The sequence below is a fragment of the Ambystoma mexicanum genome, chromosome 7p, assembly GCF_040938575.1.
Source record: "Ambystoma mexicanum isolate Mex_15411 chromosome 7p, UKY_AmexF1_1, whole genome shotgun sequence".
NCBI lineage: Eukaryota > Metazoa > Chordata > Amphibia > Caudata > Ambystomatidae > Ambystoma > Ambystoma mexicanum.
This window is the reverse complement of record NC_090939.1, coordinates 929,974,044-929,992,913: the sequence shown is the minus strand read 5'-3', so window position 1 is coordinate 929,992,913 and position 18,870 is coordinate 929,974,044. Positions and strand designations below refer to the sequence as shown.

The 18,870-nt window shown below is 45.9% G+C and overlaps 1 protein-coding gene across 2 annotated transcripts in view; it reads right to left on the bottom strand.

The window, feature by feature from the left end:
- The window catches only part of LOC138526459 (zinc finger protein 391-like), a 378,250-nt gene that overhangs the window by 184,238 nt on the left and 175,142 nt on the right, over window positions 1-18,870 (bottom strand). For both annotated transcript variants that reach the window (XM_069637238.1, XM_069637237.1), the window contains exon 5: window positions 10,332-10,433. In XM_069637238.1, the coding sequence (XP_069493339.1) occupies window positions 10,332-10,433 (102 nt within the window). The remainder of the gene's footprint in view (window positions 1-10,331; window positions 10,434-18,870) is intronic.

The window sequence follows — 18,870 nt, the reverse complement described above, 5'->3', positions numbered from 1 at the left end:
CCCTGGTGTTTCATTTTCCAGCAGCAATTCTGTGGAAAAGCAACCAGCTCCGAGATAATGTCCAGGTGGCTTACTTTGGAGATGATTGGTCCCACCAACTCAAGGGGAGAAGTCGTTTCAGCACAGCAGCAGGGCTTTACTGGGCAAACCAATGGTCCAGGAGTTGCAGCAGGCGTCCTCTTCAAGTTCTTCTTCGGTTCCTTCATCCAGTGGTTGACTCTGCCTTCCAAGCTAAAAGCCTCGCCTTTTATTCAGTTCTCTCCCATTCATTCCAGCCCAGCTGTCAGTCGCCCAGTAGGCTGGCTGTCCTTGCCCGACAGTCAGCCGGCCAATCACCACAGAGTGCATTTGGATCTCCTAGGAGACTAATCACAGGGAGTTTCGGGCCTCTCCCTCACTTCCTGCCCACCCCTGACACACTGGAGCCAGAGGCGGGCTTCACTCATGAATCCCGCCAAAGGCGAAGCGAACAGTGGGACCAATGGGACCAAAACTGGTTTGGCGCGCAGAGTAAATCTCATGATGGACCTTTCCACAAACAAAAGGCGAAAAAAGAAGACAGGGCCATTTTGACAAAAATGGCACCCTTGGGTGCTTTACTGCAGCTGCGAACACAACCCGCGGTAAATGCACACCACAGTAGTTAAACCGAAACCACTGCCACCAGCCATTCAGTGAGAAAAGGGTAAAATGTTTACATGAGAAGCTAGACAAAGGGGATACTAAATAACCCCTCCATCACCCTATTGTAAGATAGTTTGTGCTGGGTCTAGAAAGTTACATATGTAAGTAAAGCCAATTTCACTTCACTGCTCTTGGAAACAGTAGTTAATCCTAGAGAAGGTATTTATATCTTTGGAAAATCTGAAAGACTTTCCTGCACTGAAGGTGCTGTGTGACACAATGTAAAAGATGATGCCTGTGCAGTTTGTGAGACTCGACAACCAAAAGAAACGGAGTACAAAATCACATTAAAATACATGATAGAGTGGGGAAAAAAAGGGTGTCACTCTCTCCAGATTAAAAAAAATCAAGTCCTCAAAATCCAGCAAAGTTGCTGGGGGTCTCAAAGGTGGAGGGAATTAACACATTTCTGAGAATTCTGCCTAACACTCTCTGACAGCAAGCCATTACATATTTTGGTATTAAGGATATTCCCTTCCTTGAGGAAGACAAATACCGTGTCTCATCCCACAAAGTCTTCTTTTTTCCCTGGAGACCTTCTCCTCCCAAGTGATCCTCCAGGTTAACACTGCCCCCAGGGTTAGGATCAGGAAGCATTTCCCTTTCCTTTGCTACCTCGGAGGGGACTTTAGGTATGGTTTTTGTGACGACTCCGCACGATTCATCACATACCCCAAAAACACGGGAGATCCCTCTTCCACTGAAGACAGAAAACTCTGAAGTTTCTCAGACCCAAAATGTCTTAATCTCTACTTTGGGCAAAGCTCCAAGTCCATCTGAGAAAGATAGATTTTTTTCTTGAAGAGATACTATACCCTAGATCATCAACTCCCATAGGAGATGGGCTAAATCCCTTATGGGAAGAATGTGGACACCCTCCAGGGCTTTGCCTTTAAGGCCTGGAGGAACAAGTACCATCCACCCCAGGGGCACCTCTCAGTGGTCTACAGGGACTATTTTTTGACACCGTGGGAAAAGAGGATGAAAACAAAGATATACTATCTAGTCTACCCTATTCTCCTCCCTTAGATAAGAAACTATGTTTCTGTTGTGGATGCGATGTTATGTTATTGAGTATTTGTATAGTGCCTTATATACCATTGGTATGATCTCAAGGCACTGTGGGTTGAACGCCCTCGGGGACCGTAGTCCAGGTCAGTGGAGAGGGTCCAGTAGTAAACAGTGCTTGGGTGCACTCAGTATGGATGAAGCCAGTGCGGTTTACGTGGTGTATAGTTGTATTTTAATGATAGGCGTGGTGTCGTGGTTGTGTGAGATCAGTAGAATGTGTGCAGCCAGACCGTTGACCTCGGTATATGCATTCTGGTGGTGGTGGAGCTTGTGTATGAGATTATGTGTGTAGCTAGGTCGATTTGTTCGTCGGTTATAGCTGCGTTCTAAAGACTGTTCAGATGTTCATGGGGGTGTGTAGGTTTGTGTGCAGCTAGGCTGAATTGATCGAGGGCTATAGCTCAATTCTATTGTTTGTTGGTGTAGAGGAGGGAGTGAACATATCCGTGTGTGAGTGTCTGTGCGGATTGGAGGGGGACCCCTATTCTTGATGACCTTGCAGTGTCTGCTGAGCTGACCGTATCTATTTTAGAGGTTTGGAGCATTAGTTCTCTGAGAGAAATTCTCTATCTAGTATGGAGTTCCTTCTGATTACCAGGCTTGAGCATGTCTTTCCCTGCTTGGAAGTGTCATCGGTGTTGAGATGCCCAATTCCTAATCTTTTTGGGTTAAGCGGTTGCAGGTCTATGGTTGTTCCTGTGTCTCGCTGTGTCTGTAATTATTCATTGGATGATACCTTCTCGTTGTGCAGTTACATCCAGTTCTGTTCTATCAGAATTATGAGTACATTCTAGATTCGATGACTGGTGCTCAGTGGACCCACAGGTCCAGCATCAGTCACTATGGTCATGCCTGTGTCTTGTTGAGTCTGCAGTTGCTTATTGGATGACAGTTTCTCAGTTTGCTTTTACTTCAGTTCTGTTCTATCGGACTTACGAGCACATCCTATATATGAAGACTGGTATTCAGGGAACCCGAAGGTCCAGCAACAGATCAGTCCGTGTTGTTAGTGGTGTATCTGACTGGCATTGTTACATACAGTGGGCCATCCAGCGAGGTATTTCCCTTTCAATAGAATTGATCTCTCCTCCACACCATTGTTAAAAGATCCCAGTCAAGCTGAACCATCCTATGCAAGTATCCTCTATACCCGTCCCACTGAGGTGCTAGCAGAGCGGAGAGAGACACAGGTTTTTCTATACCCTGGAACCAAAACTACCTATAAAGACCCTGCTGTCCTAAACAGAAAAACTATTTGGGCCCAGTTGGACACTAGGAGTAGGGGCTGTGCAATTAATAAGATGTTAGGCGATCCTCGGCACATCAGGCCTCCCCACATCGGAACACTGCTCACATTCCCCCAACTTCTCCACCCCAGCTTCGAGGCTCAAGGGATTCGGTGAACCCACAGAACCGAAAACACCGTACCTCCTTTGGTGTACGGGCTCGATTACAACCTTTCCTGCATTGGCAACTGCCTTGGAGAATATATCGCAGAAGGGGCGGCGTTACGTCATCACGTCGGTCATGTGACACAGTGTGGCGTTCCTCACGTGATCTTGGTGGACGTCACATGACCCAGAGACGTCACATGACCCAGGGACACACAGTATAAAGAACTGAGAGGCAGGACGATCATTGCTTCTCAGCTGGCTTCGGACCCTGTTTGGCGTTACTACTTGCTCCTTGCTACCTCGACCACGGAACTCAATCTTGGACTCTCTTGGACACCCCTTTGTACCTTTGCTTGGAACTGTTTACTTGTTGCCGGATTTTTGGACTGCACATCGACTTGTCTTTGGATCATCCCTGAGTATCTTGCTGTACTCCTACGCCCAAGCCAAGCCCTATCTTACAGGTGGCCTACCCGTATCCACGCTTACCTGCGGTTCTACCACTCCGGGGACCGCTGTATCTTGTTGAGCCTCGAACCTCCCTACTAGGTTACCTGGGTCTCCCTTACACCAGATAGGTAAGACACTTTAGATTCTTTTGTTTACCTGCTGTATTGTGATTGCCTGGTGCTTAACCTCCTTCCTTCTTGACAGCAGCATCGGTGTTCCAGAGGCTCCGTGGATCTGGGAAGACATCTCTCACCTGTGGCCTCAAGGGTCGCACAGCGGGTTTCTATTTGTTCCCCTGTGCGTCACTTGGGGACGGAGGTCTCATCGGTCTACACGACACTCAAGTCAGAACATAAGAGCAGACTTGCTTCCCCATGGATAGAAGCAGACTGGGAAAGAGAGTAGGCTGTGTACATGACCATGTTGAGGTACACCCACAATCCTAAATCCCGATCCCCATCACCAACTTGGGTAGAGAATGATATCTTGTGGTGACAGTAATTCCCAATCTACCAGCTCAACTAGTCCTGGGGTGCGAAGTTCCACACTTTGACCAATGGATCTCCCAAGTGGCCCAAACAGGACTTAAAACATATAAAGACGTGGGCCTCATTATAAGTTTGCCGGTCCGGTAACAACGGTACCGGTAAGCTTGCCGGTACCGTAGTTACCGGACCGGCAAACTACGAGTTCTGCTTGCCGGTGCCTTCACGCCCACCAGGACTGGCCTGCCAGGCGGACCGGCACCTGCAAGCACAGCATGTTGGATGCACCGGCACCATTCTGAATGGTGACGGTGCATCCGACCTCCCCATTCCCATTGAGCCCTATAGGGCTCAATGGGAATGGGGAGCATTTCATTCCGGCGCCCGCAAATGGGCAATTACCAGGTCCGGCAGGGCCGTAAGGACCCAGTAATTGCCCATTCGCGGGTGCCGGAAAATTTCACAAGTTTGGCGGCAGCCTGCCGGTTTTACCGGCAAGGCTACTGCAAAACTTGTAATGAGGCCCACTGTCCTTACAAAAATATCTAAAAAGCCCCAAATTGATTTACCAGAAAAACATCCCTTCCATAGTCTCCAATTTTTTCATGGGAAAAAGAAGGATTTCCTTTGACAAGCCTGGTTTGGGAAACCCAAGCACAAGAATCACTTTCTTAAATGGGGGAAGCTATTGGTGTTCAACAAATAACTCTAGAGCGTGAGGCCAGATCTTTATGGAAAGGCTTTGTGATGAATCCTGCGGAGTCATCACTGATCCCTACCCAGAGATCTCCTCCCATGTGGTCAGGGGACGGCAGTCGCTACCTGATCCTGACCCTGGGGTGGTATTAGAAGGGAGGATCACATGGGAGAAGATGGCTGTTGGGGAAAGGTGGTGACCCCATCAGGAGAGGTGCAGTATTCTTCGCTTCCCAGCGAGGAAGACCGCATGATTCCTGAATTCTTGATGGCGGATGGTCACTTTACAAATCCCTCCCATTGTAGGACCCAAAGACCCTTTTCTGCAAATCTCTGCAGAAACCATCCATACCTCATGTACATATAATACACATTTAAGTTCTCCTGTCTCTGAAGTTTTTGTTGTAAACAAAAATCCTAAACAGTATCATTTTGGAAGGCTTACAATCCTATTGACTCTAACTCCCATAACACTTAATGAGACGAGGAAGGGGAAGAGGAAGAACAAGTTAGTATTGAGTGAAAGAAACTCCAGGCTAAACATGCAGAGTAGTTGTTACAATGAGGTTCAGCTGTGCGGGACATTTAGAAGTGGCTTACGCCTTCAATTGGAAATCTGAGAAGAGAGAAGCAGAGCGGGCAAAGTGGGAAGCAGAACCGCAGGTGAAGGCAGACGCACAGGAACGACCGTGCTAGAGAAGGCAGATGCTTTCAAGCTGCCGCTTGTAAGAATTAACTACAGGAGTGGTGGAAGACCCAGGGAATCACAGCAGGCAACGGGGGAGAGCCGCAGAGGAGCCGGCAGCTGCAGCAAAGCTGTCGAGGATGCAGTTGTGCCAAACAGCAGCAGCTTCACCAGCAAGTGAATGTGGAGCCAGTGGAAGAGCTGAAAGAGGCTCTGCAAAGTGGGCAACGCTATGCCCAAGTAAAGACTTCACCACACCAACATGCCATGGATCAGAAATGCTATCAGACACCAGTGAGTCTGCCTGTGATAGTGGGGACTCCGGGCTGTACCGACAGGCATATGAACAATTAAGTACTCATTTTGAATACCGACCAAATAAAACAGAAAGACAGACTTTCCAGCTGGAGTTTCAGGTGAGTTTCAAGTGAGCCTTTAACACTCTCGCCCAACCCATTTCTTGCAGTTCTTCCTTCTTCTTTTTTTCATGTTCTTCTAGCGATCTCTCCCCTCCTACTCCTCCTCTCCCCTGCCCACAACCCCCCCCACCCTCCCTACTGCAAGCTGTATCAGTGTACAGGACCCAGCTGAACTCCATTTTCCAGCTGTAGTTTCAGGTGAGCCTTTAACCTGCTCGCCCAACCACCTTCCTGCAGTAGTTTCTCCTTTTTTCCTGTTTCTTTTTACTTGTTTCTGTGCCTTCTGGCACTCTCTCTCTCTCTCTCCCCCTACTCAGCCCCCTCCCCTGGCAGTCTTTATCCCCTGCTCACAGCCCTCCCCCATTGGCTGGTGACCTCGTCATTAACTCAGCCCCCCAGTGCAGCCCATCGGTCCATGCAGCCCCCTCGGCGAAGGACCCAGAGGCAAAGGACAGCTCCTGCAGGAACAGCTCCAGACGGTGTCTGCTGCCATCCACCGAGAACGCAGGAAGCAGACAGCCGTCAACCAGCATCGACTGACAAAGTTGGTGGGGTACGAGCAGGGGGGGCAGCAATCACTGCAAACCCACGAAACTGTCCCACCTCTCCTCATGCTCCTACTATTTCATTTTGCCATTCATTAACCAGGCTCTGGCACATGTACCCACACTCATTTGCCAACCCCACCCCTAACATAGACCCATTGTGTTAGCCTCCAACACCCAGGTGAACCGCAGTACTCAGCCATGTCTCAAATCTGGGTGCATTGTGTTGTTGAGCCATGTCTCAAATCTGGTTTAACTTTTTATTACCAAATGTATATTCTCATACACCTATGTACTCCTAGCATAATGTGTTCATGATAGTTGTCTCCAGATAGAAGCTATGCATTGGAGCTCTGCACCTTAACTTCAGGTTGACTTTAGCCAGTTAAACACTTGTGTATAGGTGCGTTATAAATGCCATATTATATCATAACGATAATTCCCACTAGTTATCGGCTATGCTCAACCCATCATGCACTCAAGCACTTAACTTAGTACATAAGCACTAAACACGCTGCGATTACCGGACACGCATCACTCCTAAAATTGTGATGTCTATCAATGCACCATTTTTCACACACTTGGCTGGACTTCAAAATTGGAAATGTGACGCACTTGGAGTGAAGTTCAGGGGTGGGAAATGTGATGCACCTAGATGGAATCTCAGGAGTGGGAAATGTGATGGACTTGGATGGAATCCGGGGGCTAGGAAATCCGACACAGTCTCCAACCAAGGTTTCCACCTTATGCTATAACCTCTCTAGATGTCTACCATTTCATCTGTTTAACATAACCAAACGATTGCCTGCATGCTGAGCATAGACTACGGTTATCACATTAGCTCTACCAGTTAATTGGGACATCATGTAGGCCATAAAAGACATTAGACTGACTATAAAGCAATCTGCACATGATAGTCAGTATCACACATGAGATAAACTACCTATTGGCCTCGTGTTGTCCCATATTGTCCTACATTGCCCAATCCCTCTAACTTCGGAGACAAGTAGCTCACTACTAGAGTTGGACAGATAGACCACTAGACTACTACAGAGAAAACTACCTCTCTGCAATGTGCCTGCCAACCAGGAGGCCTAACGCATGATGATCATAGATATTGAGCGCAGAAATGCAAAGAGGTAAGAAAAACCCACATACCCAACTCTAAAACTTCAATTTTCTGCATACACTACTCATACAGAAGCTCACACAACCACTTCTCTGCACAGCAATCTGCACATTCGTCACCACACTGCAACAACATACAAACAACACATTACCCGGCACAACTGAACATGGGAATTCGCACTGACCTGAAAACCGCACTTAAGCAAAGCAAACCGAACTGAAGCTGCCAACGGCACATCACAACTTTCACTTTCCTATCCGCACTACACCCTACTAATCCCTCTCACTCCCCCCTTTTTTCACACCTTTTCAGATCCGCAGGAGCGCCTGGGGACCAGTCCGGTGGTGATGGTGCGCAGTACAAATACCTTTAACATTAACACATCCTGATGTATGAGATGTCAAGATGGCGAATTCTGGAGCAAATGTTATCACAAGCAGATGAATATTAATGAAGAAGTTGAAAGACAAAATGTGCATACGTGTCCATATATAAGATGTCAATATGTGGGAAGTAAGTTGGAGCAAGTATTGCCACAAGCAAATAAATACTGGTGAAGAAGTTAAAAGACAGCCCTTGAACAAGTCTCTATGTCTGAGATGTCAATATGGGGAAAGTTGGGACAAGTAGTATCTAAAGCCAATGAAGTATAGACAGTGCAGGAATACAACTGTGCTATACTGCTATACTGAATGAGAGAGAGAACATTGAAAGAAGTCCTGATAAACGAAATACATCAGGCAGTGAGCCTTTGAGGGTAAGATAACTGACAGGAGAGTATACTAGGGGACGCCAAACCCAGAAGTGGACTCCTGACAGGGGAGTACACCAGGTAATCCATTGAAAGTATATGAAAGAAAAAGACATTGTGAAAAGATGCCTGGCAGGCGAGTATAGCAGGGGATCTAAAGAGTCCACTGAAAGATTCCTGGCAGGGGGATATACCAGGACATTGTCCATAAGAAGTTGTTGTATAAAAGAGACACCTTTGCCATCCTTGAAGCAGTTGTTGTGTAAAAGAGACATGTTTGCCGGCCTTGAGAAGTTGTTGTATGGAAGAATCAATCCTGCCCTCATTAAGGAAACATTGTTTGAAAAAGACACTTTTGGCATCCTTCCTGAAATAATCCAGGGGAAGAGAAACACCCTGTGGATCAAAGGACTCTTCCTTGGAGGAGACTATTTTGTTGGATTTATCTATTTGCTTTACATGTGAACACTTTTTGCTAAACCTCGATCAGAGACATTTTTCCATGCACTTTTGTAGTTGTTCATTTCTAGTGCGAGGGTCAGATATGTTTTAGACACAAGGACAGTTTACATAATTTTGACAACGAGACACAGGCTGATCTTTTAGGATAGGGACAGAAAGGCCTTTATTTTAATAAAGATGTCTAATGTTGAAAACATGACACCTTTGTGTCTAACTCTCATTTCTGACCCATCACAATATCTTTAAAAAACTGCATGTATTCTGACTGATGTTCATGTTGTTTTCAGGGAGAGTATAATACTTCTAGAAAGGCAATAATAAGGTAATTAGTCATAGGCTGACAAGAACAATAGCTTTCATCCCTCACTGTGACCAAGAGCTCTATGCAAGAAGTAGCTTAAAAGGCACAGAGCTGGTTAAGGCTCACTGGTGAAGATATTAGGGCCTACCTGCTAGTTCAAGTCCATATAAAGGTGCATTTATCATTTTGGATCGATACATCTGAAGTCCTTTTGATGCACAGCAGCACAGTGTGGAGGATGCATCGCTACTGTTTTGTGCTGGCCAGTCAATATAGCCAGGGCTAATTTCCTTAAAGGGTGAATACTATTTTACAGTGTCCTCTACAAATATTTTTTCATGTGCATGATTTTTTTCAATTGTGAAAATCCCTGCAACAGTGTCCAGCCAATGTACATCAGAGATATTTGGAGACCAGTGACCAACTCGGTACAAAAACCACTGATGGAAAAACAGCCCAAAAAATATATATTTTTTTCATCATTGACAAATTAGATTGTCCCTGTTATTTTGGCCAAGGGGCAGCATGGTTTTTGTCTGGTGGCAGGGCTGAGGTTAAGGGGATGTGGGAGGGCACGGATGAGGCAGGTACATGAGCTTTCCCACCAAAGTCAAAGCTAGCCTAAAATTGGGAACAGCACCTCTGTTCCTTCTGTTGGGCGGAAAGGGGATTGTTTTCTGGTGGTGGGGCCGTGGTTGAGGGGAGGGCACGGGAGGTAGGTGCAAGGGCTTTCCCACCCGAATCAGATCTTGCCTAAAGCTGGAAAATGCATCCCGGTTCCTTCTGCCAGAGAGAAGTTTTTTTTTGTCTGGTCGCTGGGCAGTGGTACGGGGTTGGACAAAGGGGGTTAAGATGAGGAATGGCAGGGTTCCTCCCCCAGATGCAGATCTAACCTACAAAAGGGGCATGGTGAGAGGAGACAGAGAGTGGTCCATATTGTGTGTAAGTGGGGCAATGGGGTCAATCTGCCTTTTAGGCTGGTTGTTGAAGGGACAGCATATGCATCCGTTAAAGATATTTTCCTTCATTTTTGAGTCAACAGGGCAATATAAAATGATAACTGTAAGCTCCTTTTAAGTATCCTTTTCACATTTTAGAGTTTATTGGAGGCTGAGATTTCACAGATTTAAATTTGTTGCTAAGGAAGAGAATAATGCAGCAATATGTTTTCACCAACATTTCTTTGGAACAGTGATTGTTCACAAATGTAATCACATACCTCCATATACTTATAACAATCCTACGAATGTAAACCATACCTAAGCTGGGATCAGTGATGCTTGTGTCTCCTTGTGCTCCATAATGATCCATCTTGGACTCTTCTTCCTTTTTCAAAGCAGTTCCATAATTGCGGATCTGATCTGTTAGAAAAACAAAAGAAGGTACTCTGATATTCAATGAGTTGGGTTTGGGATTTGCAAAGTAAATACTATACGAAAACCTCCATTCCCAATAAGATGGAACCTTCATACATGTGTTTTTGTGATTTTATGACAGGCAACCAGCAGGATGTGGGGAACTTCAGATAGTTCTAATATAGAGCAAAGTTTAGTAGTACCATAAATAACGACAGGAGAGAATATTGTTAAACAGGAGAACAGGCAGTCCCACAGTAGCACTGCACAAGATGCTCGGATCCAACAAATAACTCCTCTCTATAGTAGGCATTTGGAGTATCGGGTTCATCAAATAACACGGCTGAACTTTTCAAAGTCTGTAGGGAGCTAGCCAACCCTTCCACAGTCTCTTCCTCCCCTCTTCTTTCCCAGGCCCTCTGCAATGCACTGGCCACACACTTTGCCACCAAAACTTCCTGAACACCATTGTTATTCACCCACCAAACCCATCCCACACCCCCTTGCCTCCCTTGGCCACTCCCCTCCTCCTTCCGCCTTATCCTCCTTCACCCCTGTCACACATGAAGAAGTAACCAGAGTTGTCCGCTCTATGATGGCTTCGTCCAAACAGGTTGCCCCCTGCTCGTCCATAACCTTCAAGGACAACATTGGCTCTCTTTCCCCCGCACTTGCTGATTTCTGCAACCACTCTTTCGCAAAAGGCTCTTTCCCCTATCCTCTTAAGCACTCCCTTGTGCCCCTGCTATTGAAAAAACATTCAGCAGACCCTACCTGCCCATTCAACTACCGCCCTATTTCAATCACCCCCTTCCTGTGGAAACTGATGGAGAATCTGGCCTTGCCCCAACTCAGCTCGTAGACTGAACTTGTTGGTGAGCTAAACGATCATCCATATGGATTCCGGTCATCCAGAGGCACGGAAACTGCTCTTCTGAACACATGTGAAGAATGGCTTGCACCCTTGGACTCCAACTCCCCAGCTCTCCTCATTCTACTTGATCTCTCTCCTGCCTTTGAGACTGTCAACCATTCAATCCTCATACAACGGCTCCATGATACCCTTGGTATCTCGGAACAGGCACTGAATGGCTGACCTCTTTCCTAACTGACCGCTCGTCCCATGTCATCTTGGGCACCTTCTCCTCTCCTACTTTCTCCAACTGTGGTGTTCCCCAGGGATCTATGCTCTCCCCCAGGCTCTTTAACATATACCTTGCTTAGCTGGCACTCCTCATCGCCCCATTCTCCTCCAATTTATCGTGTTATGCAGACGACACTCAACTCTTTTTCAGACTTCCTGCTGACTCACTCGCACCTTCCTTCATCCCTGATGGCCTATCTGCCATCCAGGCCTGGTGCACTTCCAACACACTCAGGGCTCAATGCCAGCAAAACTGAGATCCTTCTGTTTGGGACCCCTGCTCCCTCCTTCTTCCCTTCTCTCTGACCTTCCACCTTGGGCTCTCCCCCTGATCATTATTCTGAAGCCAGAAACCTTGGAGTCATCTTTGACTCCTCTCTATCCTTCCTCCATCACATGCAGGACATTGCCAAGAAGTCCCACTTTCAACTCTTCCTTCTCGAACGAATTCTCCAATTTCTCACTTTCCCCTAGAAGCTCAATGTTTCTAGAGCCCTGGCTCTCTCTAGACTTGACTATTGCAACAGCCTTCTCCTCAATCTACCTTCTTCCACTCTGCGACCCCTTCAGCTAAGCCAGAATAGAGCAGCAAGACTTATCCTTGGCCTTAAGCCCAGGGACTGCATCTCTCCTGCCCTAAAAAATCTCAACTGGCTCCCGAGTTACTACACGGATCAAATTCAGATCCCTCTGCATCATCCACATGGCTGTCTAGGGCCGGGGTCCACACTATCTGCAACTCTCTCTTACCAAATACTCTCCTTCAATACCTCTACGCAGGGGTGTTGCTAGGTCTGGAAAATACCTGGGCTATGCTAATGTCGGAACTGTGGGGACTGGGGGCTAGCTAGCCTTTTGGTTGTAGCTCCTGAGATTCTATCCAGGGCTACAACCAAAAGATCCGGGGCTATAGCCCCCTTAGTCTCCCCCTAGCAACGCATCTGCGCTCTACGCTCCTCTGGCATCAACTCTCTGTGTGTAAAGAGTTTTGCTAAACAGAGAGCAGGAGGTCATTTGCTTTCCTCAGCTGGATCCCTCCCTCTGTGTCTTGAGCAGGACCTTCTTAAGTTCCAAAAGCATCGCAATACTCTCCTCTTTTCCTCCTCTTTCCCTACTCCCTCCTCTGCTAATCTCACAGTATCTCTGATTGGTGTTGTGGACACTTATGCATCCTCGGAGCCACTGACCATTCAGACCCAATCTTCCTAGCTTTTGTCTACCTCTGCACATCCTCCACACTGAAGAATCACACTTTCCACCCAAGGCGGCTCCTGGCCGCATAGCACTTACCATACCTGGCACTTCATCTGCGGCTCACCCTCGTGCACAGACACCACAGCACCTACCCCACTGCCCTCTTCCTTGCTGCGAATGCATGTTCTGAATACTCACAAGGCATAGTAGGTTCGGCCGTCCCTTCCCCCACTGTATTTTTTGTATTTAATTGTACTGCAATCCCATGTTCCCTCCCTGCTGCACTGTGGGTGCTTTGAAACAGAATGTATTTCCTGTTTAAGCGCCTAACAAGCAAACAATAAATACATTAAATAAATAAGCTTACACAGCACACTGTAGTCACCTTTGCATATCACAAACTCATTACCGGGAAGTGGGTGGGCTGAGAAAATGGATGTTGCAACAGATTGTGCAGGTAAAAACGTACTTTTTTTAAATGAGATGGGACCTGTACCCCCTGCAGCTTTGCCATAGAACCAGGAGTAAATTCATCCTTTGCATTGCTTTCTCGATGTTTTTAATTTTGCACAAAGCAAAAAAGCAGCACCAATGCTGGCATGCGTATAATACTATGGAGGCAGTATGAAGTAGTGGGGCATTCAAATTGCCCTGCATACTTTCTGCAATAATAACAGGCTGAAATAAGTGATGTGCAGAAATGAGGACTATATTGTAAGAGACAAGATTTCAAAGGGGTATGGCAACTTCGGCTGTGATGTTTTTCTCATTCATTGGTGCCCCCCTGACGATTAGCATTTGTGTTTTGTTAGGACTCCTCACCCATTTGTACGAATATATTGGTTTTTTTGCAAGTGTTTCCAATCTTGGCAAATTTAGTTTTTAATGATGTGTGTTCCTTTGACCTACAGTGCAGTTAATTATGCAGGATGCCTAGTGAAGCAATCCCTTTATACTTCCATTGCTTCTGTCCATGATTTACTTCTGAAATCCTTCCCCTCGTCAGGACTCTGGTGGGTGTCCGAGAATATGGTAAATATGGTAAACATTTGCTTCAAGACTTGACTTCCTATAATCATCAGGTAGTCGTTTCCGGGAAATTCATCCCAATGCATACAACAATTGAGAGATCTGATCGGTTTCTTGCAGAGCAACCAGCATGCTGTCCTCTTTACCTTCATTTTTATTAGTATTTGTAACACAATGAGACATATAAGGTATATTTATCAGAAATCAGTGACTTGACTTTCAGTCTCAACCCCTTCCCCTGACTCCCTGATAAACAAGGGTCCCCAACAAAACCTAAAGCTCTTACTCCAGCTATGGTTGTCTCCAAACAAACTTCCCTTCCACCTCGCTGGTTAATACGACTAGCAACCAGACCACTAAAAGCCCTCAAACCTTCCCTCTAGGCCCCTTTCCCCCAACTTAAACCCAAGTTCCATTTCTATCAGATTCCTAAATGTTACAGGCAGCTTTAATTTGGTGGCTCAGTAGCTCCCAGAGCGTCCAATCTGTTCCTGGTATCTCGGCTCCCTTCAACGTTACAAAATCCCAGCTTCTCTTGTTACATGTCAATAGGGCTCGGGGGATCCCCTGCTTCAGCCTCCCATCTATACAGAGAAGCACCCCATTATTTTCTAAAGGATCCCATCTGGTCATTGACAACCGCTGTCAATGTATCCATCAGCATCCTAGCGTGTACCTTACGTTCCCAGGCATCCTTCGTAGGCAGCTTATCATCTTTCCATCCCTGCGCTATGGCTAGTCGCTGTGCTCGCAGCATTGCTTCCTACATTCTGGGGAGCCTATGCTTATTTCTATCTTTTACTGGCACCCCCAAGAGCATCTGCAAGAGGTCTAACCCCAATTGAATCCCTGTGACTTCTTTCATTCAATTTAGCACTTTATCCCAAAAATATTGTACCTTGGCGCACCTCTACCACATACGGGAGAGATCCCACTTGGTCAAACGCCCTAGGGCAGAGAGGAGAAGCCCCCGCAAATATGTTGACGTAAGTAACACAAACTTGCATATGACTGTCCCCTGCGAGAAGAGTAATGAATTGAATGTTAACACCTACTCTGGACTGAAATGTCTAATGCTAAACACACAATCTTTGATAAAACATGCCCTACAGGTATATGTATATATCTCCTTGTTGAATATTGATCTCTGTGCTCTCACAGAGACATGGAATCAAGCAGCAGCAAGGCCTGCGCTCGCGCGAGCTATACCCCAGGGACATAATATCAAATGCCAAAACAGACATGAAGGGAAAGAAAGGGGTCAGGGGTAGCGGTGATATACAAAGATCCTTTAGATCTTTGGAAAGTCGATTCCATAAACATCGAAAATTGTAATATTCTCCATGTCAAAATTAGAACAGATGCAGAGAATACTACAAACATGATTCTTGTTTACCAACCTCTCTCTCCTATGCTAGATTTTTCAAATCGGCTATGTGATCTACTTCTGGCTTCATTAAATCCTAACTCAAAAACAATTCTCATGGGGGACTTTAATTATTGGTTACTAGACGAAAGCGATCTGTAAGCTAAGTCCCTGAATAAAGCCTTGACTGATCTGGGCTTCACACAATACGTGACCACCCCTTGTGCCGAGGTTTCCTTCCTGCTGCCCTCCTCCCCTTTGCCCACGTTCTCCTCACCTGAGCTGTTGGATTTGCTGGTTTCCTGGAGGCGTCGCCGGGTGAGGTAGTCTCTTTTCTTTTTGGGATGCACTTGCTTGTCACGGAGAGAAGCCACAGTGACAGCTAAGGAACAGCTGTCCTGTGGCTCCCCTTCCGGAATCAAGCCGGAAAGGGAAAAAACCCGGAGGGAAAAACCCTTGATGAAAGACAGGCTCTTCTTTAGAAGTCAAAATCCCCAATGGTGCTGACTGGAGGAAGTGGAGAAAGTTCCAACCGGAGGAAGTAAGGAGCAATGTCACAGAAGGTAAATTGCAGTCCAGTAGATTTATTTATTTATTTATTTATTTATTTATTTGTAACGCGCCGAAGCTCGCAAGCATCAGGGCGCGACAAGGACACAAGGACGAAGAAGAACGGGACAACACATAGAGAGTATAGAGAGGGAGGAAGCAGAACGATGGCAACTAGAAGCGGTGTGGAGGTTGTCTAATTATATGAAGAGAAAGGTCTTCAATTGTTTCCTAAAGCGTTGGAGGTTGTTTTCCAATCTGAGGCTGCAAGGCAGTTTGTTCCAGTGGAAAGTAGCCAGGTTCGGAAAAGCTCGGCCGAGACCAGTGGCTTTACCTGGAGGGCTGGGATTGATCAATCCTTGTTTTGCAGATCTCAAGCTACGGCTCGGCTCATACCAGCTGAATTTATTCTTAAGGTATGCAGGTGCCGTACCATATAGGCATCGGTGGGTTAGGATCAGTGATTTAAACTTGATCCGTTCCTTTACAGCCAACCAATGAAGATCTTTTCTGTCCTTGGTGATGTGTTCACGTTTGGATTTATTAGTGATGGACCTAACAGCATTATTCTGGATAATCTGACATTGTTTCAGGCAGTTGTTGCTGGCGCCGAGCATTAACGCGTTCCCATAATCTAAGCGGGATAGTATGGTGGCTCTCCCTATCGTGGTGCTGTTCTTGGTATTAAGAAAAGGTCTTATCTGACATAGAAGCCTTTGGTAGTATTGACAGTTTCGCTTTAAATAAGCGGTTTGGGCTTCTGCACCTAAGGAGGATTGTAAGTAAATACCTAGTGTTTTAACCTTATTAGATACCTTAATGGTAGAATCTTTTATAGTGAATGTGGAGTAATCCGAGCCAAGATTGTTTAAGGCTTTAGCGCTTCCGAAGGTCATGAGTTCCGTTTTGGAGCTATTAAGACACATCCAGTGTGCAATCATCCAGTTTTCGATGATGTCGTAAATAGCCGATAGCTTCTCGTTATCTGCGTGATGGTCTCCGCTCAGCTCTAGAATGAGCTGTGTATCGTCAGCGAAGTTGGTGAAAAAAATTCCGAGCTGAGATAAAAGAGTGCAAAGGCAGCGGATATATAAGTTGAAGAGCAAGGGTGAGAAACTGGCTCCCTGGGGGACGCCGCAATCTACAGGTTTGGGTGAGGTGGAATGACCTGCCCAATTGATTTTTGAGTTCCTGTCTTCTAAAAATGAAGACACCCAATCTATTGCATCATGGGAGCAGTTACCAGCTGCGCCTAGGGCCTCTCGGAGCTTTCCGTGATCTAACAAATCGAATGCCGCCGAGAGGTCCAAGAGGATTAACAGCCCTGTTTTACCTCTGTCCAGGATGCTCAACATTTCTGTCTGTAAGTCCAGCAATGCTGACTCAGTGCTGTGGGCATTTCTAAAGCCCGATTGTTGGGGGTGTAGCAAGCTGTGATGATCTACATAATCTTGTAGTTGCCTGGTCGCTATTTTGTCAAGGACCTTCAGAAGAAAGTTGCAATTAGTAATGGGTCTAAGGTTGGCAGGGTCTTGTTGATCTAATCCTGGTTTCTTGACTAGGGGGGTGACTGTGACTGTTTTGATTTCTGTCGGTACCTTCCGATCCCTGAAGGAAGCATTTGTCATACGGCAGAGAAAAGGGGAGAAGATTTCAGTATTATCAAGAATCAGTTTGGGAGGTATGATGTTTTCGGCGCAGGTAGTGCAATTTATGGAAGAGAGGGTGTCGTTCATGTCTTCAATAGAAACTGGCAAGAATGTGAATTTAGGAATGTCTAGAGCCGGATGTGTCATCTTAGGTTGCACGGGTGGCGGATCTGATATTTTGCGATTTATAATGGAATCTCTAGCCTTTTTGATTTTATTTGAGAAAGCCAGTTGGACTGCTTTGCAGTCAGACAGGGTTGGTTGAAAGGGTGAAGAGAGAGTGGGTGGTTTTTCGAAGGATTTAAGGATTTGGAACAGTTTTCCGGTGGCGTTGGAAGCGCTGGTAACTTGAGTGTTATAGTATTCTTTTTTTACTTCAGCAAGTTTGGCTCTGTATAAAAAGTCACACTTTTTCCAGTTTTCTTTATTTTCCTCTGAAGGGGTTTTGTTCCATATTCTTTCTAGTTTCCTTTTAGCTATTTTAAAAGTACTCAATTCCGGTGTGTACCATTGCTGATGGTTGGGGTTGGGGCGAACCTGTTTATTTTTAAATGGCGCATATTTGTCGAGAATCTCCCGGAAATGATTATTGAATTTGCGGATGATGCTTTGGCAGGAATCATTGTCAGCAGTGTTATTCATGACATGAATGAGGCCATCTTTAAGAATGTCATGAGTGATTTTCTTGAGGTTTCTGCTTAAAACTGGTTTAGGGGAATTGTCAAAGTGATCGGTTTTGACCGTGAGGTGGAATGTAGCTTCGACTTTAAAGTGATCTGTCCAGATGCATGGAGTAGTATTGGTCACTGTCAGTTTAACATTATTTGTAATGATCCAGTCAAGTTGATTACCCGAGGTGCAAGTGGAGCCCTTATTGGCGATGTGGTAGTTGATGTTTGTTAGATCATTTTCTAGGCTAATAGCCTCTTTATCGCAGAGGTTACCTCGCCATCTATTCAGATCGCCCAAGAGAATAGTTCCGGTGTTAGTTCCCTTGAGATTATTCAGAATGTGGCATAAATCGTCATTGAAGTCAGAGGTTAAGGAGGGGGGCCTGTATAGAACGATCAGGTTGATACAATGGTTGTTAGAGGGCGTGAGTTTTAGGTGAAGAACTTCGCAACCTGGGCAAAGGATTTTAGTAGGGAATAGTTTCAAAGTCTGTTTAGCTATTATAGCTACCCCACCTCCTTTACCTGATGTCCTATTTTCATAGTAAATGTTATAATTGTGGGGAACGGCGCAATCGATGGTTGGGCCTATTGGTTCTTGCAACCAAGTTTCCGTGAGGAAAAGTATGTCCAGATTGTCATGGGTTATGTAGTCATGCACATCTTGTGAGTGTTTGTTGAGTGACCTGGTGTTTAGTAGTGCGATTTTCAAAATATTGTTTCCCGGGCAGGTGGGTGTTAAGTTCGTGTTAGCATGGGTCGTAGGTCTGGAAATGGTCTGAGAGTGTGTATCATTAGGCAGAGTGTCTGTGCCTAGGTCTTTGTCAGGAGAGGAGAGGCT